We start from the raw sequence: 25,654 nt of genomic DNA on the forward strand, positions 1-25,654 counted from the left end.
ATTCATTAATGTGAGTGAAGTGAAGAAATAGAACAGAGGTACACTGGGGTAATAAATTTATGGGACTATTTCCAGCAGTGGTTTTATACTAATGCAGGATCTGGCAAACTGGCCATTTATATCTTGTCATCCCTGGTGATTAACTGTGTTGATCCAATGCTGAAACCTTGGATCTAAAAATTTCTAAAACCTATGGAGATACTTACTACTCCTGTCTTCTCTATTTTTGTCCATATCTTTAGGCAAAACAAACCTTATTTTTTTGTCCTGAACATTTTCTGAAACAGGTAATAATTGTTGGAAACAATTATTGTTTTCCTTCTTTAATAAATATACAATGGGGACTTGTTGTTGTTATTGTTAGTTGCAAAGTTGTGTCCGACCCAACACGACCCCATTGACAACTTTCCTCCAGGCCTTCCTGTCCTCTACCATCTTCTGGAGTCTATTTAGGCTCACGCCTACTGCTTCAGTGACTCCATCCAGCCACCTCATTCTCTGTCGTCCCGTTCTTTTCCTGCCCTCAGTCTTTCCCAGCACTAGCATCTTCTCCAGTTTGTCCTTCCTTCTCATTAGGTGGCCAAAGTATTTGAGTTTCAACTTCAGGATCTGGCCTTCCAAAGAGCAGTCAGGGTTGATCTCCTGTAGGACTGACCAGTTTGATCGCCTTGCAGTCCAAGGGACTCGCAGGTGTCTTCTCCAGCACCATAGTTCAAAGGCTTCAATTCTTTGGTGCTCAGCCTTTCTTATGGTCCAACTTTCACAGCCATACATTGCAACTGGGAAAACTATGGCCTTGACTATATGCACTTTTGTTGGCAGGGTGATGTCTCTGCTTTTTAGTGTGCTGTCTAGATTTGCCATGGCTTTCCTCCCCAGGAGCAAGCGTCTTTTAATTTCTTGGCTGCGGTCCCCATCTGCGGTAATTTTGGAGCCCAGGAAAATAAAATCTGTCACTACCTCCATTTCTTCCCCATCTATTTGCCAGGAATTGAGAGGGCCAGATGCCATGATCTTGGTTTTCTTAATGTTAAGTTTCAAGCCAACATTTACACTCTCCTTCTTTACCTGCAATAAGAGGCTCTTATATGTTCTGCATATAAGTTAAACAGGCAGGACGACCTTATACAGCCTTGTCGGACTCCTTTTCCAATTTTGAACCAATCAGTGGTTCCATGTCCACTTCTCACTGTTGCTTCTTGACCCACATATAGGTTTCTCTAGAGAGAAATAAGATGGTCTGGTACCCCCATCACTTTAAGAACTTGCCACAGTTTGTTGTGATCCACACAATCAGATGCTTTAGCATAGTCAATGAAGCAGAAGTAGGTCTTTTTCTGGAATTCCCTAGCTTTCTTCATGATCCAACATATGTTGGCAATTTGATCTCTAGTTCCTCTGCCTCTTCAAAATCCTGCCTGTGCTTCTGGTAGTTCTCGGTCCACATACTGCTGGAGTCTAGCTTGTAGGATTTTAAGCATAACTTTACTAGCATGTGAAATGAGTGCAATGGTGCGGTAGTTTGAACATTCCTTGGCACTGCCTTTCTTTGGAATTGGAATGTAAACTGATCTTTCCAATCCTGTGGCCACTCTTGAGTTTTCCAAATTTGCTGGCAAATTGAGTGTAGCACTTTTACTGCATCGTCTTTTAAGATTTTGAATAGCTCAGCTGGAATACTGTCACCTCCACTAGCGTTGTTGTTGCTCAGCTTTTCTAAGGCCCACTTCACTTCACATTCTAGCATGTCTGGCTGAAGGTCACTGACCACCTCATCGTGGTTATCAGGGACTTTAAGCTAATTCTTGTATAGTTCTTCTGTGTAATTTTGCCACCTCTTCTTAATCTCTTCTGCCTCTGTTAGGTCCCTCCCATTTTGGTCTCTTATCATGCCCATTTTTGCATGAAACATTCCCTTCATCTCCAATTTTCTTGAAGAGATCTCCGGTCCTCCCTATTTTATTGTTATCTTCTATTTCTTTGCACTGTTCATTTAAGAAGGCATTTTTATCTCTTCTAGCTATTCTCTGGAATTCTGCATTCAATTGGGTGTATCTTTCTTTTTCTCCCTTGCCTCAGCTATTTGCAAAGCTTCCTCGGACAGCCATTTTGTTTTCTTGCATTTATTTTTCTTTGGGGTGGTTTTAGTTGCTACCTCTTGTACAATGTTGCGAACCTCTGTCCATAGTTCTTCAGGCACTCTGTCTATCAGATCTAATTCCTTAAATCTATTTGTCACCTCTACTGTATATTTGTCAGGGATATGATTTAGTTCATACCTTAGTGGCCCAGTGGTTTTCCCTACTTTCTTCAGTTTAAGCCTAAACTTTGCAATGAGAAGCTCATGGTCTGAGCCACAGTCAGCTCCTGGTCTTGTTTTTACTGACTGCATAGAGCTTCTCCATCTTTGGCTGCAGAGCACATAGTCAGTCTGATTTCTGTGTTAACCGTATGGTGACATCCATGTGTAGAGCCGTCTCTTGGATTGTTGGAAAAGAGTGTTTGCTATGACCATCGTATTCTCTTGACAAAATTCTATCAGCCTGTCCCCTGTTTCATTTTGTACTCCAAGGCCAAACTTTCCTGTTATTCCAGTTATCTTTTGGCATCCTACTTTAGCATTCCAATCCTCCATGATGATAAGAACATCATTTTTTGGTGTTAGTTCTATAAGGTGCTGTAGGGCTTCATAGAACCGGTCAATTTCATCCTCTTCAGCACTGGTGGTTGAGGCATAGACTTGGACTACTGTGATATTGAATGATTTGCCTTGAATTCGAACTGAGATCATTCTGTCATTTGGGGAATTGTATCCCAGTATTGCTTTTCCTACCCTTTTATTGACTATGAAGGCTACTCCATTTCTTCTGAGGGATTCTTGCCCGTAGTAGTATACCTGATGGTCATCTGAATTAAATTCACCCATTCCTGTCCATTTTAGTTCGCTGATTCCTAAGCTTTGGCTCAGTTGCTTCATTCTTTCTGGCGCTACTAGTACTAGTCCTCTGCTCTTCCCCAGTAGCATATTGGACGCCTTCCGACCTGAGGGGCTCATCTTCCATCGTAATATCTTTTTGCCTTTTGGTACTGTCCATAGGGTTTTCATGGCAAAGATACTGGAGTGAGTTGCCATTTCCTTCTCCAGTGGATCATGTTTTGTCAGAACTCTCTGCTATGACCTGTCCATCTTGGGTGGCCCTGTACGGCATAACTCATAGCTTCATTGAATTATGCAAGCCCCTTCGCCACAACAAGGGAATAATCCATGAAGGGGACAATGGGGTCTACCCAAGGACAATTTTGTGCAAACAAAAACTATTAAAAATATTTAGATTGAAACAAACACCAAATCTCAAAATAGTACAGAATATTCTGAACTTTTCATACTAGAGAAAGAACTTTATTTACATGCCAGAGCTTTGCTTTTTTTAATTGTTTTAATTGCATATATGGAATTGGGAAACCTTGCATCAAAAATAAAGCAAAAATAATGCAAATAAATCAGAAGGAAAAATTTAAAACATGACAAATTTATAAAAACATATGACAAACAAAACAAATTGGATATGGAAATCATGACCAATGGGTTGGAACTTGGTAGCATTCTTGTATGGATAACTTGCTGTCCTAAAAGAATATATGGTGTTACGTTTCTGCTAAGGTGATGTAATGAATCTGTCCTCTATGGAAGAGTTGAACACTGATCCTTATGATTATTTTTTACTGTATCTTATGAAACTGAAATTCAGTTTTTTTCCTTCAGCTGAAATTCAGAGCTTCAATATTTAGATGTTTGTAAAGTATATTTTTCACACATTTGTTTAATTGGGTTCTCTTTATCTAATCTTGTGCCTTGTTTGGAGAACAGATCATGTTTTATGTCAAATTTATACAGCAATATTGAATATTCAAAGGGCTCACAAACGTTTAAGCAACACTATAAATATACAGAGAATTTCATATGGGAAATGCATATCAATTTTTAATACATGTGGAGAAATTCATGTACTTCATTCCATCTACCTCCTCAGCTTGGGAATTGTATCATTTATAGCAGGTTGTTTTGACTCACTCAGCAACTTTGTATTTCATTTAACTGTTCTTCCTTTGTTCACTGGTAATTGTACTTCAACCTTGATGCAGAATCACAGAGACTCAGTAAATTAAGCATCTATCTTTGTAAATTAATCTTTAAAAGTTGGAGTGATTATGTTTCTCTACTTGGCTTCTGAGCTCCTTGCTCCTTTGCCTGAAAGTTTGCAAAACTCGTTTTCAAGACCAAGCTGGGCTGTTTCTATCAACATTTAATCATGTTATGAGTAAACCCAGTGGTTTTATTGGGGGCCCTAGAATAAAAAAAAAGTATTTTAAGATTTCTAAGCCTCAACAGCATTATATCTTAATTGAAATTATGCAGTAGTACATACTCAATTATTTAAGTGTCTATTTCAGGTTCTTAAATAATTGTTGTCACTTTACTAATATGCTGATTTTTAAAAAAGTTCTGAAAAACTGAATGTATTTTTATTATTACAGATACTGGACTAATCATGATGAACGATTTCTATATATGTTGATGGAATATGTACCTGGAGGTGAACTTTTTAGCTATCTACGTAATATGGGACGCTTTAATAACAGCACTGGACTATTTTACTCTGCAGAGATAATTTGTGCAATAGAATACCTCCATTCAAAAGAAATTGTTTACAGAGACTTAAAACCAGAAAATATTTTATTAGACAAAGAGGGGCATATCAAACTCACAGACTTTGGCTTTGCTAAAAAGCTTGTTGATAGGTAAGTTATTTGGTGCTGACTTTGACTTTTTACTTTTTTCCAGGGAAAAAATGGGGAAATGAATACAGAAAATGAAATTTTTCATCAGACTAGCAGTATCAGACATACAATAATTCGTACTGTTTGTTTTAACCTTCCTAAATGATGATTCCTAGCACCCATTGGTTAATTGATTATATTCTGTCAAGTCCGTGTCTCTTAACCTGGTCCTTCAAATATTCCAAAGTTAACACCCATCATACTGTAACTGAGTCCATTTACCTTGCCACTTGTAATCCTCCTCTTTTGTTTCCTGTAAAACACATACATAATTAAAATATTTAAGCAATATTTTTTCAAGTGCAAATGCATAAAAGAAAAAAATAAAGCTTTACTAGCATAAAAGTAGGATAAACAGAATTTTAATCATGCACCAACACTTTTATGTTATAACAAAACAATGTAAAGAAAGCCAAACACCATGAAGACAGATCATTCAGTTAATTGATTTAGAAATCTTTGAATATTAATTTTTGAGCAATTAAAAAGTTATTTTCTACAATTAATCAGAATAACAATATTTATTCAAATTGAGTTATTTTTAATTTATGTTAAAACTAATTTTTATGGGCATTATACAGTAATACTGTGACAACAGGTGGGCTGAAATCTGATTTGACAATTTCTTGAATGATTTGTTCCCCTACTTTTCAGCTTTATTCTTGGTGTGCTTAAGAATTTACTTCAAATTTATCTTGTGTTTGAACTTTATGTACTGTTATCCAAGTTTTACTTACTGTCAGAACCCACTTCAATCCACATCTTGAGAAAGAAGGACTCTTGGAGACAAGGTTGTCCAAGCAGGAGCTTTTACTAAGAAATAGAAGTTAGCGGGTATAATAGTCAGGAGAGATCCAACTGTAGAGGAGACAAAATTATAAATGTTAAGCCTGGATTGTTGGGGTATTCTGTATGAAACTTCCTTAGCAGCTTCAGTGCTCTGATGTGGTGTTTATTGACCCATTCATTTTCTGAGGAGGGAAGGTTTTTCCAAGCTACTAAGTATTGAATTCTCCCATGATACTTTCTAGAATCTAGGATTTGTTTTACTTCAAAGTGTTGTTCTCCTTCAACCATGATTGGAGGTGGTGGTGGTGGCTGTAAGGGTGACTGTGTTTCCCTTTTTAGCAAACCTCAGTGAAAGTTTAGATGTATTTGCCTAAGGTTTTTGTCACTGGGTTTATGATTCTTTTAATTGGAAAAGGTCCTATATATTTTGGTCCAAGATTTTTGCAGGGCTTTAGGGATTTTAGGTATTTTGTAGGTAGATATACCATCTCTCCTACTTTGAATGGTGTGGGATTGACTCTCTTTCTGTCTGCCTGTGCTTTGTATGCTTCCCTAGCTTCGTCTAAAGCTTTCCTAACGATTGGCCAGGTGCTTTGCAATTGTGCCATCCATTCTTTCAGCAATGGGATTTCCAGTTCGGTTGGGATTAGTTCTAGTATAGGGTTGAAACTTTGACCAGTGGCTATTTGAAAAGAAGTGTAGCCTGTGCTGGAGTTGACTGCATTATTGTAAGCAACTTCTGCAAAAGGGAGTAGGTCCGTCCAATTTGATGGTTGGAAATTAATAAACCATCTTAAGTATTGCTCAAGTACAGAGTTCCCGTATTCCGATTGACCGTTCCCCTGAGGATGATGACTAGATGTTAGTCCCTGAGTAGTTCCTAAGTGGGATAAAAATTCCTTCCAAATCTTTCATGTAATTTGTACTCCCCTATCAGATATGATGCATTGAGGTGCTCCATGCAGCCTGTAAATGTGCTGCACAAATAGTTTTGCTAAGGTTTTTGCGGTGGGAATCTTTTGGCAAGGGAAAAAGTGCACCTGTTTAGAAAACAGATCCGTAACCCCCAGATGACAGTGTTCCTATTGCTTTCTGGTAATTCCGCTATAAAATCCATGGCTATTTCTTTCCAGGGGCTGAGGAGTTCACCACTGGTTGTAACAGTCCGGGCCACTTTCCTTGCAGCCTCTTAGCCATCATGCATGTTTGGCAGCTGGCCACGTAGTTTTCTATGTCCTTTTTCATTGATGGCCACCAAAATTGCCTTTTAGTTAAATGTAAGGTTTTTACAAACCCAAAATGTCCTGCTGATTTTGTATCATGGCACAACTGCATCAAATTGATCCTTTGGGTGGCCGGTATGTATAACTTCTCCCCCACCCAGGGTAGTCCGTCTTTGATAGTGCACACATGTCTATTTTTCTGGAACCATTCCTCGGTTTCCAAGGACTTCCGGAATTCGATCTGAGTTTGGCTATCGAGCTGTGGATTCATTTTAGCTTCGGCCCTGGTGGTTACTGCCACTGCCAGTTGTACACCGGGCATAAGTTATTTAGAGTCAGTGGCCCGTGTGCTGTTACATTGGGGCATGCGAGACAGTGCATCTGCCAGGAAATTCTCCCCCCCCGGTAAGTGTTTAAGTGTGAAATGGAAATGGTGAAAGTGCTGAGACCAGTGGGCTTGCTTAGGAGTGAGTTTTCTGGGTGTTTTTAGTGCTTCCAAATTTTTGTTGTCTGTCCAGACCTGGAAGGGGATTTTATTTCCTTCAAGGAAATGACACCATGTAAGTAATGACCATCTCACAGCGTACGCTTCCTTCTCCCACACGGTCCAAGGTTGTTCTGTCTCCATGAGTTTCCCGGACATATATGCACATGGTTGCAGCACCCCCTCGTCATTTTCTTGTAATAATACAGCTCCCACTGCTACATCGTTTGCGTCTGCCTGTATTACAAAAGTTTTATCAGGATCCGGGTGTCTCAGTACGGGCTCGGCAGAGAAAAGCCTCTTTAGCCTCTCAAATGCCACTTGACATTCCATTGTGCATTTCAGGGGCTGGCTGGGTTTCATTGCCGCCCCTCGTTTTCAAGAAGTTCATGAGGGGTAGGACTATTTGAGTAAATGAAGGGATGAATTGGCAGTAGAAATTCGCAAAACCCAGGAAACTTTGCAATTGCTTCCTTGTGTGGAGTGGTGCCAATTCTTATACTGCCCTGACTTTCTCGGGGTCCATTTTGATGCCCTGTGGGGATATGCAATACCCCAGGTAGTCTATTCTTTCCTGGTTTAATTCACATTTCAATAATTTTGCATATAGGTGGACGGCCTGCATCTTTTTTAGAAGTGCTCTGACTAGATTAATATGCTCCTCCTTGGTCTCAGTGAAGATAAGGATATCATCTAAGTAAACCAAGACCCCCTTAAATAGGTGCTCTCTTAGCACTTCATTTATTAATTTCATAAAAACTGTGGGGGGCCCTTGCAGTCCAAATGCCAGAACTTTGAACTGGTAGCAACCCATTGGACAATTAAATGTGGTCTTTCATTTGTCTCTTTCCTTGATCCTAACATGTTAGTATGCTTCTCTTAGGTCTAGTTTGGTGAAAATACTTTCTTTCAATAGGTGGGATAGCATATCCTTAATAAGAGGTAGGGGGTACAGGTTACTTTCACTAATTCCATTAAGGGCCCGGTAATCCACGCACAAATGCCTAGTGCCATCCTTCTCCCTGAACAGGACCGGAGCGGCCACTTTGGGTTTGGCAGGTTCAATAAATCCCCTTTTTAAGTTTTTATTTATGAATCTTTCAATCTCCTCCATCTCTTTAAGGCTCATGGAGTACAGCTTGGGCTTCAGGAGTTTTGCCCCATGTTTGATTTCTATAGCACTATCTGTGGGTCAGTGAGGAGGGAGCTCATCCGCCTGTACCTCACTGAAAACCTCAGCAATGTCCCAGTATTCTTCTAATATTTCTAGTAATCCCTTCTCTTCTCCCACTGATGCTGTTTCTGCTACTCAGTTTTTTTTTGGGGGGGGCTTTGGGGTTCTGAGTTCACACGCTCCCCCTCTGGGAAGTTGAGTTCCGTCCTCCAGTTTACCCAGGGGTTCCATTTCTTCAACCATTCCAGCCCTAAAATCATTGGGCATTCCATGCCTGGGGTCACTACAAACGTTATGTCTTCCTCATATGGGCCCCAGGGACAGGTGAACTGGTAAGGTGGCTAGGGTAGCTGGTACCCTCCCCTGCTATGGACCCATCTAACTGGCCAAAGGAGATAGGTTGATTTAGTCTCCTCACCAGAATGCCCAAGTTCCCCACTAGCGTCGGGCTAATGAGGCAGTGGAGGCTTTCACTTTGACAGCTTCAGGCATGGAGGGGATAATATAGTCACTGTCTTGAGGATGGGTGGAATGGATCCACTTACCAGGGTTTTGCCCTCTGAGCTGTTCTCCGAGGTGTCCACCACCTCTGCAGTGTAGGCCGGAGTTCTCTCCCATTCCTTTGCAGGGGTTTGGGATTCTACAGCCTCTATCCTCCTCATGGCGGGTTATTTTGGTTTGGCTGGGGTCTTCCCTGATCTCTTGGCTGGTGATGGGTCTGATTTGCGCTAAGGGGCTTTTGAGTGGCATTCTGCGGTGCAGTGGCCCTCTCTCCCACATTTGAAACAGCCCGTTGATTTCTTAGCCATAGCCGGTGGTTTCGCTGGCTCACGCGTTTGCTCGGGAGGCAAGCAGGCCCATGGTTTTCCTCGGCAGTGCCTCTTCAGTAGGTCTATCTCCACCTCCTCTGCCAGGATGTACCAGTCATTGAGGTGGTGTGGGTCTCCTCAAGGCAGGCAAGCATCATATAGGTCGTAGTTTAGCCTGTCTTTGAAATGGCTAAGGAGGATGTCTTCCAGCCAGTTCAGCTTGTTGGCAATGGCCTGGAATTCTTGTGTATATTCAGCCACCAGCCATCTGCCCTGCCTCACCATTTTGATTCTCTACCGGGCCTTACGATCAGCAAAGGGGTCCTCAAATTGCCTCCTCAAGGAGGACACGAACTGGTTGAAGACATTGAGTTCTAGGGCATTGCAGTCATGGAGGTTCACCACCCAGTCTGCGGCCGGTGTGTCCAGAGCAGATTGCACGATGCAGATGTGGGCTTTGTCACTGGGGATGTCCTGTCCGTATTCTTCCATATAACTGAGGACTTGAGTTAGGAAAAACCCCAAGCATGGAGGCTCCCCCCTGAATTTTGCTTCCAGTGGCAGGAGTCTTTGAATGGATCGGTGCCTACGCTGCTGACGGTATTGCCCCCCATCCTGATCCCCATCTGCGGGTTCAGTGGGGGGTGGGTGCTGCTGAAGTGGTAGCTCCAGGTTCAGTGGATGTCCCTGGTGCTACAGGTTCTGGATTCCCCCCCCCCCCAACTGTCTCTCTAGCTGTAGCTCCAGGCACTGGTGTGGTGCGGGACTCAGGTTTCTCCTCTCTTAGAGAGCCAAGGTTTTTTTTTTTAATCAGGTTAATACCTTTCTCTAGGATGCAGTCTGAGTGTGGTGCATAACTCCCATCCTCTTCATTGACATGCAGGGAGCTTTCCATCTCTTGCTTCCATCTGACCATCTCAGGGTCACTTTCCTCGATGCCTTTTCCCACTCACTTTTCCTCCAACGCCCATCGACCACTGCGGTTTGTGGTCGCACATCTCCACCACCTCTTCCCCGGAGGAATATGATGCTTCAGCATCCGATGGTGGGATTTCGGTTGGGGGGAAAGTTCCCTTTCTATGGGGCTTCCTTCCTTCTCTGTCTCATAGTTAGACATTGTATTTTTTCCAAAGTCCCCCAGTAAGGTTCTTCCTTCCAGGTTGACTCTTAATGCAGATCCTGTCTAATTTCAGAACCCACTTCAATCCACATCTTAAGAAAGAAGGACTCTTGGAGACAAGGCTGTCCAAGCAGGAACTTTTAATAAGAAATAGAAGATAGCGGGTATAACAGACAGGATCTGAGAAATCCCTTCACAGATCGATATTTTTAAATATACCCAAGCAAGCCCCACCCCACAGTTCATTCGGTCAGTTCCAGATCAGCTATTTCCAGGTGGTAAGCCCCTCTTGGGAAGAGGAGAAACATCAGTCCATTCATAGCAGAATCATTTCTACCCCCTCACATTCCATCTGGAAAAACAAAGCGTATTCCGGAGGGTTTCATTCCACCCACTTTCTTAGTTGCCCGTAAGATGAGAGGGAAAATACCTAGTGAGAGAGTAATTGATCTTATTGTGATGAATGGCAGGCAGGCGGAATAAACAAAAGGTTATATTTGAGGAAGGAAGTGAAAGCAATAAAAACCCATGCTTGTTCCCTTTCCTCCTTGGGAATGGCAGAATCTCGGGGGGGGGGGGGAGGTGAGATTTGGGTTTGCACAGAAAAGATAGTTAGAAATGAAATATAAATATAAATACTTCGTGCAAGTATTTCAAACCATCTAAATGCTAAGTAAACATTTTACTTTCCATAATGGTGAAGCAGTTTTAGAAATAAAGCTACATGAACAAATTTTTGTAGGGAACAAAATCTTATTTGTATCAGTTTTACCTTCTAGCTAGATAAAGAGTTGTGCCAGCATTTATTTCCTTCCTCAGCACAATTGTGTTTAGAAACAGTATAACTTGCTACTTTTATGTTGCATTAAATAGTATAATTTACTGTCCCAAAGATGCTTTTTCACAAGCCAACTGGACTTTCTTTTTATTCTCTGAAGACATTTCACTTCTCATTCAAGAAGCTTCTTCAGCTCTGACTGGGTGGTGGGGAATGGAAGGATTTATAGGCCTTGCAAGAGTGGCCTTTGTTTTTAAATGCAGATAGACTGCTGAATCTTGTCCTGATGGGTTTGTTCTCCCATGTCGTGCCATGCATTTATGAAGTGGTTATTTTGTTTCCCCAATGTACAGTTCTGCACATGGCTCACTGCATTGTACTGCATACACCACAGTGCTCAGTTTGGCCATTCTTTTGAAGACAGCAAAGTCTACATTTTTGACAGAGAGGACCACTGGTTTGAAAGAAGAGTCAAAGAGGCCATCTGTGTCAAAATTGAACACCCTTCTCTCAACAGAGGGGGAGGATACAATATCATCTATCCCCAGTCTACAACACAGTCCTTGCAACAGTTCCAAGAAGGCTACACACCCATTTACTCTATTCAGGTGACCCTGACATACAGATAAACCTCCAGGTGGCCTCAATGACTCTCTAAAAGAATACAAATGACCAGCTGCCTGCAGGGAGTATAAATCTTTCCATTCCCCACCTTCCAGTCAGAGCTGAAAAAGCTTCAGAAGCTTCTTGGATGAGAAATGTCTTTAAAGAAGAACAAGAAAGTCTAGTTGCCTCATAAAAAAGCATCTTCGGAACAACTATGACCTGGATGACTGAGAATCTCCATAGATAATTTGCTTTTCCTGTTTATGTGAAGATTCTATGGCTGAAGCTTAAAATTAGCTGAGACAGATTATTATAAATTATAAACAGATTATAAACAGATTATTATAAATCTGTAGTTCAATTTTGATTATATTGCTTCTTTTTTATTGAACTTTATTTTTATTTTTCTTTATTTTGTTTGTTTTACAGTGTAACTTTTGTCCAATAAATATTGTTCCTAAACAGTAAGTTGCTTAGCATTGTGTGGAAAAATCTTGTTTGAAAGCAGTGCTTTTGAAACTTTAAGATGTACTGGTTAGAGAATTGATGTCCACATATCTTAAAGGTGTCATGTTTGAGAAACACTGTTCTAAGCACATATAATTAAATGTTCAGAATTCAAAATTCTATCTGATATAGGTTAGAAGTGATGTTTCATGTTCACTAAAAAGAGTCTTTTATGAAATAATCATGGATACTGTGATTAAACCTGCAAAAATAGATCAAGGTCTAAATTTTGTTAAATTTTTTAGGAATGATAAATAGGAAATAAATTTTGGTCTAATTTTTGTTCTTAAAATGTCTCAAAAGCTGGTCTTACTGCAACAGAAATTTTATGCTTTTTTAAAATGCTGAGTTATGATTTCTGTTCAACTTCCTTGGATTACCTCATTTTTAATATGAACTTTTAATTTTTTTATTAGTGATGAGAAGTCCTTTAAGAATCAACTGCCTAGTGTCAATTTACTATTTTTTCCAGAACAATGACAAGAGCATTTTTTATTAGAAAGTGAAGAAATTAACAATCCCCCCCCAGGATGGGCTCAGGATATGTGTGTGCATGTCAAGAAACCTGAATACTTAGTTCAGGTTAGAGAATAAAACTGTTACAAATCCTTAAATATAAAACTAGATAGTCAATAATCAATAGAAATAGGCCATATCTTAAAGAACAAGAATTTATTATTTTTAATATAGAGAAAAGTTAAGAAAACAAAAGAATTGTTACTACTGAGCAAAAGGAACTAACACTTCAGTCAAGTTGGTAGTCTTAAGTTGTGTTGTGTATGCCAAATGAGGCATACACAAAAGTTGTAAAATATAATTTTAGGTTTTACAAGTTACCCAGTTCAGTTCTGAAACATTGAAGTCTTAAGATGTTTGAGACATTGTTATATATGATACAATATTTATTGGCACTATGTAGTTAATCATTTTATTGTCAGCCACAATTGGGCAGAGGTTTAAAAACAATAACAGTGAACAGTATCTAGAAATGGTTGATAATGAATCCTTTGGACTGACTTTAACCAGCAGTACAGTGGTACCTTGGTACTCAACTGCTTTGAAACTTATCAAATTTGATATCCAATGCATTTTGATGTGAAAATTTTGTTCTGGTACTGATCATTTGTTTGGTACTCAAGATGTCATCTAAAAATTGTCAGTGTCAGCTTCCTTGTGACTTATTACACATTTTTATGGGGGAAAAATCATCATCGCACCTCCCAAACTAACTAAGAGTGAGTACCAACACACCACTGTAGTTAAATAGCTTTCTTTCACATTAGCAGAAGGCAAATGTATCTGAAGTAACATCCACTCTGTCTTTAACATTCCCTAGCAAAATGCAGCCATATGAAACCTGATTCTATACTATAAAATTAACTCCAGGATTCTCTGTAATACACATGAATGCTTCAGCAAAACAAATTATATGAAAAGTGTTCCTGGAAGGTAGAAAATGTTAAGATGATTGCTAAATTTGTGCCACTCAGCCAAGATACACTATACATATATTTGCAATTTTATATATATTACGTGGATAGACTAGGATCTCAGAAACATGAGATCTCAGAAACAAGAGATCTCAGAAACAAGAATGACAAGTTAGGGTTCTTACAATCACAATTTTTGACTTGTTAACAGCCATACAACAAATTTTGGAACTCAGGTAGTCATTGTGTAGGTTGTGAAGTCATAGGTAGCTGAATAGAAAAAATTAACATTAATATATTTTCTATATTACCAAAATAATTTTAATTTTTTCACATCCAATTTTGTGTTTGTTTTATATGACCAAGATTACATTCCATGAGTATTAACAGTATTCTATAGTATCATTTATCTGTGGCAAAACTGGAGATTTCTTGTAATTCAGTTTATATAAAGGAGAAATTCTTGTGTAACGAGAACTAACAAATAGCTTCTGACTGCATTCTTTATTATGAGGTCGAGGCCTCTGAATTATCTTTCTGTGCATTCTTACACTGTGTTAATAGCTGTTCTACAAAGGTTATCTGAAGTATTCATTTTTCCTAAATAGTCACTGCAGATTTCTGAATTGCCCTGAGGAGTGGAAGAGAATAAAGTGGGAAGGTAAACTACAAAAGAACACTTCATGCTTCATTCCTGTAGCATCCATGTTTGTTTTTAAAGGATATGAATAAACAGTGTTTAAAGAAGACTTTCTATTATTATGTTAATGGAATGCTATCCAGCAGATGTGTTCCAGGTTATGAATGAATTGACACACCTGGTCTCTCTTTCTGCAGGATGAATCATCACGTTTTTGTGCTGCTTTGCATACTACAGTTTTAATTATATGCATATTTTCTTGGGTATACATTCTATTAAATAGAAACCAATCCTAAGATTACTCAGTGAATTGTTTACATGTGACCAACAGACAGGATTATTGGTTGAAACACAGACTCAAATCCAACATAACATATAAAGGACTCATAATATATACAAAAAGTATGAATATTCCTTCAGAGTTGTCTTAGTTGTCATCTGTTCATATTGTCACTATCACATGAAAGACATTTTTTTCTGTGATATATTAAGATAAACGATAGAATTAAAAAGCACAAAGGTTCATATGGTTCATACATATACACACTTCATATGGGAAGTGTGTATATGTATAAAATTATATAGTGGTTAAGGTATTGCATGGGAACTGACAGACCTAGATTCAAGTTCACCATCAGCCATGGGAACTCCCTTGGTGAATTTGGATCACACTATCATCCAAATCCGTCACAAAGTGTTCTGGTGGAGATAAAATGATGAGTGAGCTGGTTTTTTTTCCCTTAGGGGAAAGGTAGAATATAAATCTTATAAAGTATTATTGAGAAATGTTCCAAATAGAATATGCTTGGTGAATATGAATTAGCAGCAAATTATACTTTCCAGTCCTATGTGGATCCTCTGAAGATAAAGAAAAGGAAATAGAACTAATTAAGATATTCTGTAACTTCTTAATTGCCAGTCTCATGAGGCTAGAAATGTACACCTAATCTCCCAGTACAATATTGATATATTGTATCCATCCTATTCTTTTTTCATAAATAAGGATAATTAAAAGAGCATTGCTTTTCTTTCATAGATGATGTAGTTCAAAGTGACATAACTACATGGTTGCAGTTCTTCCTGATTTCTTGATAGTAGTTACAATAGAATTCCATATGATAAAATAGGACAAAGTACAAATATGCTAATAGAGGAAATCTGCTACTGAGAGTAAACATTACTTCATGTAAACAATATGCAAAATTGGAATTTACAGTGTGATGCCTGTTGTCATTCAGGGTCAGCCTGTGGGTTCTGCAGTTGGGTCGGACGACTCAGAGAGGAGGAGGAGGGGGGTGTTGAAGACCTTGCTGAGGGGGTTGAAGATCTTGCTGATGAGAGCCCTCAGCCAGGCCCCTCCCACTTGCTCACCACGGAGACCCAGCTGTGTGAGCCTGACAGTGTGGATGAAGATGACCCACAGCTGGCCCTGTTCAAGGACGCCCGACGCAGGAGGCAGTCAATTAGGAGTAAACAGAGGAGGCAGAGAGAAGCCACGCCCTGAACTCTATATAAGGGGAATGTGTGGGGAGGGCTGGTTTGCTGAAGGCAACCGCTCTGATAGTTCATGTTTCTTAAAGCTCCTGTTTCTTGGTTTGTCTTGTTCCGTTTGTTTTTGTTGCAATAAATTTGGCAGGTGTAATTCCAGCCTCTTGCCTTCTTGAAAAAGGGGTTGTCCCTGCCTTTTCTGCAGGGCCGGTAGCAGGCTGGTACAGAACAATGCCTTGAACTAGGGAAGTTCCCTTTATCTTTAAATGGGCAAGTCATAATTAAAATACTGTAGGGATTAATTGGCTTCATCAGGCTCAAATAAAAACAGGTCATACTTCAGAATGACTAAGATACCATTATACACACACACACACACACACACACCTTACTGAACTATTCTAAAAGTAGGCTAGATATATGAAGACAGATGCTCATTGCCTGGAGTCTTGAAAAATCTAAGCACAAAATATTTCCATTTTTTTAGTCCGAGCTCAACTTTTTATTTAAATAATTTTTCTTCTCTTGGAATGGTTTCATTTGTCCTTCATTTATTTGAAGTCAGCTTTAATTTAGAATAAAATAGATAAGCATAGAATGCTGAAATCCCTGATGAATAAAATAGAACAGAACAGAATAGAATAGAATAGAAAGGTACCTTGGAGCTCTTCTAGTCCAGCCCCCTGCTCAAGCAGGAGAACCTATACCATCTCAAACAAGTGACTGTCCAGTCTCTTCTTAAAAACTTCTAGTGATGCAGTACCCACAATTTCTGAGAACAAGCTGTCCCACTGGTTAATTGTCCTCACTGTTAGGAACTTTCTCCTTAATTCCAGGTTACTTCTCTCTTTGATCAGTTTCCAACCACTGTTTCTTGTCCTGCCCTCTGGTGCTTTGGAGAATAATTTGACCCCCTCTTCTTTGTGGCAGCCTCTCAAATACTGGAATATTGCTACCATGTCATCCCTATTTCTTTTTTTCTTTAGACTAGACAAACCCAAGTCCTGCAGCCGTTCTTCATATATGTTTTAGTCTCCAGTCCTTGAATCATCTTAGTTGCTATTCTCTTTTCCCAAGGTCTCAACATCCTTTTTGTGATATGATGACCAAAATTGGCTCAGTATTCCAGGTGTGGTCTCACTAGGGTTTTATAAAACGGTACTAATGCTTCATGTGATCTTGATTCTATGCCTCTGTTTATGCAACCCAGGATTGCATAACAAGCACCCCTCCCTTATAAACTCTTAATAGTGTCTCAATATTTAGTGTATGAGTCATTGGTTTTTAAAATCATTATTTCTTCAGTGTGATTACTTTCGCAATATAGCATTTTTTGTAGTAAATACAGATTTGTTACATATCCATAAGTTGGTTTGTGTTTTAATACTGAGCATTCACATTACAATATATTTTAGGAAAATATCTTGAGAAGCATGTGCTGAACTATTTTACTTTATTTAAGTATTTACAATAAGATAATGTAGTATAAAATGGTGTGTATATGGCAGCTGTAAGCAAAAGGCCAGGCCTTGGAATTGATATATTTAAATTTGGAATTTTGAGACAAAATGTACATATTTTCTGGATTTTTAAATAATTTATTTTTATGAAATTTATGAAATGAAATTAATGCTGTTTACAACTGAATGGGTTATACTTGAATCAATACTTGAGAACAGCTTGAAGGACTCTATGTTTTATTAACTAAGTATTTGTGACATGTATAGGTGATTACCTATATCTTGTGCTTCAAAATATAAGATTAATTCACTTTCATTTCCTAGCAATGTGAGGAATTCAAAATGCCATTCTTTCATAAGAGTTTAATTTTCACATATTAGGGGTTATCTTAATTGCATGAATTCCTATCAACTTATTACAGATGATCAAAAGACCATGTCTGAGCAGCAGCTACCATATGATAGTATAATTGCACATCTTTAAAGTTGATTGCATGGAATAAACTGGCTTCTATGGCAACACTTTCCTAATTTATAGAATTTATTTATAATATTATTTCTTTGTTTTGTTTTATTTTTCTTTAGAACATGGACACTGTGTGGAACACCAGAGTATCTTGCCCCAGAAGTCATACAAAGTAAAGGTCATGGAAGAGCAGTAGACTGGTGGGCCCTGGGCATTCTGGTATTTGAGATGTTGTCTGGGTAAGGAAATCTGCAATTAAGAAAATGCAACTATCTCAAATATTAATTTTATATTGTATGTAAAACAGTTTTGAAGACACAGAATAAACTTATTTTGTTTGATATCAAATACGATAAATATGCCAAATTTAAAATTGTGTGACAAGAAGATGCTGGGTTTTTTTCTCTCTCACCCTCTCCCTTTCCCTCAATTTTTGTTTTGTAGAATCAAAATGGAATCTCAATACAGTATACTGAAACCTGGCATTTACTGTATGATTAGGCTAGTCATTATCAGTTTTGAGATTAAAATGAAAGATCTTTATATGCATTTCTTGGGTTTAAAGTGATGGAATATATGCTAAACTACACTTAAATCAAGAATGGCAAGTCAAGCTACTATATATAATATCCAGCAAACCTCACTCTCCTAAACATTCATGAAGTTATCTAGCCTGGTAATGAAATATCTACAGGAAAACAAATAAGCTCAGAGAATAACAAGAAACCAACAATATTATACATTGCAACAAATAAATGTAGTAAATGAACAATGTATTTAGAACTGGCCCAAGTTCCAGGAGATTTTTTCTTATATATAAGGTACCCAATGTATTAAGGTAACCTAAGTGTTCTGTTTCTTATTTTGGGGGACTTATATTTACCAAAGAACAAAAAATTGCTAGCTTTATTTGCCTGTTGGGTTGAGAATGCTATCACTTTTAGTTTCCAGTGTTTTGGTTGGTTTTTTTTCCCCCCATGGGTTTACATGGGAAAGAAATTGAATGTTATATGATCCTAGCAATACATTTAATCCATTAAGTGGTAGCATTCACAGAGTAATATGTAGATGATCTTCTTGCTTTATTGCAAACATTGTGAGAATTAAGACTTACAATATATTTACAGGACCAAAAATCCAGATACTTACTTTGGATTTGGAATGGAATGTTTTTTCTTGTTAGTGTTTCTTGACAATGACATGAACTAAATTACTTGCACAGTATCTTTGAAAAAAGATGTAGGAAAGTGCATTTTATCTTATCAGTTTCAAGTTCACAGAATTTAAAATTATTCTTGTAAAAGAAAGTATCTTTTACAAATGAGTCAATTTATCACAAAGCAACAAGCACATAAATCAAGGCATTATTGTAGGAACTTTATAGAATCTTGAGAGTTACAGTGTTTTGCAGCATCTCCTTAATATGATTTTAAAATGGTTTGTTTCAAAGTATTATTTATAAGCCCTTTCATATCTAATTAGGTTTCACATTGTTAAAATGAATAAATTTATAAAATTTTTGTACATACTTCACAGCATGACACATGAGCTGAAAACTCCCGTGAATCTTTTGTGATTTCCTAGATGTGAAGGCAGTCCAGCTGCAACATCTGTCATTCATTGATTGCCGGGTTAATTTGGCTGCTGTGGCTACCTAATTGGGTATATTATACCTCTTTCAGGATAGGTGGCTACTGTATGTAGGTGGCTATATCCTGCCTCTTTACATGTCCCTCTAAAAGCCAATGTTGCCATTCTCCTTATTTAGATCATTACTCCCATATTCATATAATATAGTTTTTATTTTGGTCTCACAAGTGATCCTAGCTAAGATAAGATGAAATGCATTTTCCTACATCTTCTTTCAAAGATAGTGTGCAAATAATTTACTTCATGTCATTGTCAAGGAACACTAACAAGAAAAAACATTTCATTCCAAATCCAATATCCAATAAACTACAGCTAAACATTTCATGGATCATTGCAATACAATACAATGCAATAGGTATGTGGGCTCAGTGGGTTAGGATGCTGAGCTTGTCGATCAGAAGGTCGGCAGTTTGGCGGGTCGAATCCTGAGTGCCGCATAGCAGAGTGAGCGCCTGTTACTCGTCCCAGCTTCTGCCAACCTAGCAGTTCGAAAGCACGTAAAAATGCAAGTAGAAAAATAGGGACCACTATGGTGGGAATGTAACAGCGTTCCGTGCACCTTTGGCGTCTAGTCATGCCGGCCAGATGACCACGGAGACGTCCTTGGACAAGCGCTGGCTCTTTGGCTTTGAAATGGAGATGAGCACCAGCCCCTAGAGTCAGAAACAACTAGCACGCATGTGCGGGGTAACCTTTACCTTTACCTTATTGTAAATGTAAAATAGGAGAAAGAGAATACACCATAATTATATAGTATATAGCTCCTGACCCACTGCTTTTCTTTTTTGAAAAACAGCAATAAAAATGATATTTAATCAATTGTTTAAATGAGATGTAGTTAATGATCAAATAAAATGTATAAAGAATTTTTATTGTCATGTTATTGTTACATGACAATATAATATAATATGTTATAGCAAAATATATTCTTTGCAATAAATTTCAGTTACAGTATTTATTGATTTTTGTGGCTATTCACTGCTTTATTCATGATTTTTCCCTTCCATAATGTATCTTACAGGCAACTAGTTAGACATTTTAAATATAGAACTGGGCCCTATACTTAATTTAATATCAAAGGAGACACTCTCTTAAAATAAGCGACTAAAAGGGTATTAAATTCAAGGATTTACTTCATTCCATCCAGAAATATATTCAGTAAATATTAATCATAATAGCTACTGAATAACAAAAATACAGTAACTTTCAAATAATTAATTTGTAAACCATAAATAAAAAGAAAATTTGGAATATTAAATTAAACTAAGACCCTGTGGTTTTTGTGTTAACTATGCCTTTCCAGTGAGGCTTCCTTTAAGATAGCAAAAACAAAACTGAGATGTGTTCTTGTATTACTTAAATTCTTCTTAAATAAGCATTATATGTAAAACTTGTGCAGAAAACAAAGGCACCCAAGTAACTAATGCTCTTGTGTTTGTATATATCATGCTGTACATATCTACATATACAGATATTACCTGTCTAATATAAGTAGCAAAACAAATTTGCAAATCAACTTATAGATTTCATCACATCAGATACTAACTTCATGTAACTAGGAATATCACATAAAGGTATTCCAAAAATATACTAATACATTTCAGGTGTTTTTGTTTCCTACCCAAGGGTGGGCATAAGTAATGTTTGAAGTCATTGAAATTAGAATAACTATTTTCCATATTCATTGTAAAAGAAATTTTGCACATAATGAGGTTTTACTATAGTTTATTGTGTTGTGTTACATTTATAGCTACATTGTTCATACTTTCAGAAACAACTGTCTGACATTATTACTTTTTTAAAAAACAGATTTCCTCCATTTTTTGATGACAACCCATTTGGAATATATCAGAAGATTCTAGCTGGTAAAATAGATTTCCCAAGGCACCTGGATTTATATGTAAAGTAAGTGAGCTTAAAAATGGCTTCATTTTATTTATTTTCTATTTCAGCATCATTTTTAAAGTGGAAGTGGGCAACATTGTGCAGGGTGCACATAACCACCAATCCTCTCCCCAATAAGATTGCATTGCTAAATTTAGCATTCAATCTTGAAACATGAAGTGTTTTTAATTAAAAAAAAATCACTAATAGTTGAGTTTGCAGTTAGATCCTATTTCAACTTCCCCAAAATCTGACAATCATGGCCTCAGCTCTTCAGGTAACACCACCTGATCATTATCACATGTCATATATACTTATCATTATCACATGTCATATATACATTATCACATATATACTGATCATTATCACATGTCATATATACATTATCACATGTCATATATACTCAAGTATACCGTATATACTTGAGTATAAGCCGAATTTTTCAGCCCACTTTTTGGGCTGAAAAATCCACTTCGGCTTATACTCCAGTGAACAAAAAAAAAGAACTTCTACCCCCATTTGGAGATCTGCTGCTTTCATCAAACATGGACGAAGGCAGCAGCTCTCCAAACAGGCTGCGGTGGTTTGGAGAGCTGCGCGCGCAGCTCCACCGCCACCTCTGCAAGCCTCCGCTGAGAGAATGGGGCGGTGGAAGCTTGCCACCCATTTTCTCGGCGAAGACTTGTTTCAGGGGATCCAGCCTCTGTCACCCCCTTCTCTCAGCTGGGCAGCTGAGAGAAAGGGGCGGCAGAAGCTGCATCCCCCGAAAGAAGTCTTCGTCGCTGAGACAATGGGCGGCAAGCTTCTCCGCCCCACACTTCGCGGAGCGCTCCAACGCCTTGTTCTCTCGTCTCACGGAGACTTGTTTCGGGGGATCCGGCCTCTGTCACCCCCTTCTCTCAGCTGGGCAGCTGAGAGAAAAGGGCGGCAGAAGCTGCATCCCCTGAAAGAAGTCTTCGTCGCTGAGACAATGGGCGGCAAGCTTCCCCGCCCCACACTTCACGGAGCGCTCCAACACCTTGTTCTCTCGTCTTACGGAGACTTGTTTCGGGGGATCCAGCCTCTGTCACCCCCTTCTCTCAGCTGGGCAGCTGAGAGAAAGAGGCGGCAGAAGCTGCATCCCCCGAAAGAAGTCTTCGCTGAGAAAATGGGCGCTGAGATTTTCTCGGCGAAGACTCACCTTCTCCCGTTCACCTTCAGCAGCTCCGCCAGGCCCGTCCAGTGCCCTGCTAGCAGAGCTTGACAAATGCAAAAGCTGCTTTGGTTAAACACTGGAAGGTTTAGTGATTAACCCACCCCACCCCACCCGGTCTTCTTGCTGTTTCTCCCCATCCTCACTCCTACCCACAGGGGCTCTCTGCCTCTTCTACTACTTCTTTTTCTTTCTTTCTTTTTTGCTGAGGTGTGCGTCTCTCTCTCTTTCTCTCTCTCTCTCTCCCTCCCTCCCTCCCTCCCTCCCTCCCTCCCTTCCTCCACACACACACATTCTTCGGTAAAGAGATTCACTCGATCCATGGTTTCAAGGTTGGGGTAGAGAAATCCCGGTTTGTTTCAAGAAACCGGGGTGGTTTATAAGCCTATAGATTTTAGACTTTGCATCTTGTTTTGCTTCCTCGGTTCCCACGAAGCCCGAAACTCTTTTTTTTTCCCCTCTGGTTTCTGCCCAACTGTCAACTCGTGGTAAAACAAACAAACAAACAGAAAGCCCTTGCCTCTGGTTCCTGAGGAAAGAAAAGTTGAGGCGAGAAGTGGAGAACATTCCCTTCTTCGTTGAAAGCTGAAAGCAAACGCGCTGCAAAATTCGTTCATCCTCTTCCTCTTCCTCTTCCTCTTCCTCTTCCTCATCCTCTCTCTCTCTCTCTCTCTCTCTCTCTCTGTCTCTCTCTCTCTCTCTCTCAAACGAATTGAACAGGCACCCAAGCTATCAGGTGACGGTGTTCACGCTTGGGTGTTTGCGCGGATCAGAAACGGAAGGAGAAATTCATTTCTGCTTGCAATTCACTATCTCGGGCATCCCTGAGAGAAGAGAGCTTTTAAAGAAGCAGCCACTTCCCATCTTTTTCATTCTTAGTTCAACTGCAGGGACCGCCGCCTTTCGTTCGCATCCCCAGGCTCTTTTGCTGGCCGGGCTTCCTTTTTTAGGGTTCCTGGGATTGTGCGGTAAATGCGCCTTTCCGAAGGGGAGTAAGTTTGGCTTATGCGCTTCTTGTGGGATCGCCTGTTGTTTCAAGGGTTTTAACACAGCCTTTCTTTGCCGTTACCTTTATTTGTAACCCAGTTCTTTGTGTGTAACTGCTCTCCTCCTGTCTGGCTTTACTCAGCAGGGAAACGGAGGCAAATGCAAAAGCTGCTTTGGTTAAACACTGGAAGGTTTAGTGATTAACCCACCCCACCCCACCCGGTCTTCTTGCTGTTTCTCCCCATCCTCACTCCTACCCACAGGGGCTCTCTGCCTCTTCTACTACTTCTTTTTCTTTCTTTCTTTTTTGCTGAGGTCTCTCTCTCTCTCTCTCTCTCTCTCTCTCTCTCTCTCTCTCTCTCTCTCTCTCTCTCTCTCTTTCTCTCTCTCTCTCTCTCTCTCTCTCTCTCTCTCTCTCTCTCTCTCTCTCTCTCTGTGTGTGTGTTATCTCGAACCAGATGGGATGGCAAAGTCAAATGCAAATGGGGATCTTGCAGATCTTGCCCTGCCTTTCCCCCCACGGTTACCTTCTGTTCTTGATGAGCTCACGAGTGCTCAAGGACAAAATAGGGCAGGGCAGAGCCGGCAGTTAAAAATAGGATGCAGATAAAAGGAAAGGTAAGGAGGGGTTCAGGTTGAGAGGAGAGGCTGCGTAGCCTTAGTGTAACTCCTGTTTGGGCTGACTGGGTTGCCTCCGATGGGCTCTGACAGTGGAACAGAATGGAATAGAAAATATGGAATGGATTGGAACAGAACGTAGAACAGAACAGAACAGAACAGAACAGAACAGAATAGAATAGAATAGAATAGAAATATAGAAAGAGAATAGAATAGAATAGAATAGAATAGAATAGAATAGAATAGAATAGAATAGAATAGAATAGAATAGAATAGAATAGAATAGAATAGAATAGAATAGAGAATGGTAATAAGAATAGAATAGAATAGAATAGAAATATAGAAAGTGAATAGAATAGAATAGAATAGAATAGAATAGAATAGAAATATAGAAAGTGAATAGAATAGAATAGAATAGAATAGAAATATAGAAAGTGAATAGAATAGAATAGAATAGAATAGAAATATAGAAAGTGAATAGAATAGAATAGAATAGAATAGAATAGAAATATAGAAAGTGAATGGAATAGAATAGAATAGAATAGAATAGAAATATAGAAAGTGAATAGAATAGAATAGAATAGAATAGAATAGAGAATGGTAATAAGAATAGAATAGAATAGAATAGAATAGAATAGAATAGAATAGAATAGAATAGAAATATAGAAAGTTAATAGAATAGAATAGAATAGAATAGAATAGAAATATAGAAAGTGAATGGAATAGAATAGAATAGAATAGAATAGAATAGAAATATAGAAAGTGAATGGAATAGAATAGAATAGAATAGAATAGAATAGAATAGAATAGAATAGAATAGAGCTGGAAGGGATCTTGGAGGTCTTCTAGTCCAGCCCCTTGCTCAAGCAGGAGGACCTATACCAGTGGTGGTGAACCTATGGCACGCCTGCCAGAGGTGGCACTCAGAGCCCTCTCTGTTGGCACGTGCGCCACCACTGCTGCCAGCAGCAGGTCCTTGTTGGTTGGTGGACTGGAAGAAAAGGGAGGGGGAAGCATTTTACATGCGTGCATGCGCGCACGGGGCCACGAGCAGGCACATGCTGCAAAGGGGGTGGGGCTAGTGCCTGCGTGATACTCACTAGCCCAGCCCCGTTCTCACATGGTGCGGTGCCTTGTATCTGCACCCTGCGGCACGGCGGTTGGCGTTTTTGTGCCTTGCGGTACGGTGGCCCATTTTTTGCTCCCCCTTTTTTTTCGTGCCAGAGGCGGCACTCAGAGGCGCCTCCCTGTCCCCTCCCCCGAGGGCAGCAGAATGCCGATGCTGCCTTGGCACTTTGTGATAAACAAGTGGGTTTTGGCTTGCTGTTTGGGCACTCGGTCTCTAAAAGTTTCGCCACCACTGACCGATACCATCTCAGACAGGTGAATGTCCAGTCTCTTCTTAAAAACCTCCAGTGATGGAGCACTCTTGATTTCTGGTGGCAAGCTGTTCCACTGGGCAGCTGAGAGAAAGGGGCGGCAGAAGCTGCATCCCCTGAAAGAAGTCTTC

At 39.3% G+C, this 25,654-nt stretch overlaps 1 protein-coding gene across 1 annotated transcript in view; it reads left to right on the top strand.

Annotated features, from left to right (window-relative positions):
* Positions 1 to 25,654, top strand: part of PRKX (protein kinase cAMP-dependent X-linked catalytic subunit) — a 104,570-nt gene that overhangs the window by 72,888 nt on the left and 6,028 nt on the right. The window contains exons 3-5 of the mRNA XM_083361522.1: positions 4,537 to 4,800; positions 17,933 to 18,052; positions 21,273 to 21,368. Coding sequence (XP_083217648.1) covers positions 4,537 to 4,800; positions 17,933 to 18,052; positions 21,273 to 21,368 — 480 coding nt within the window. The remainder of the gene's footprint in view (positions 1 to 4,536; positions 4,801 to 17,932; positions 18,053 to 21,272; positions 21,369 to 25,654) is intronic.

This window comes from Vipera ursinii, assembly GCF_947247035.1.
Source record: "Vipera ursinii genome assembly, chromosome: 4".
Lineage (NCBI taxonomy): Eukaryota > Metazoa > Chordata > Lepidosauria > Squamata > Viperidae > Vipera > Vipera ursinii.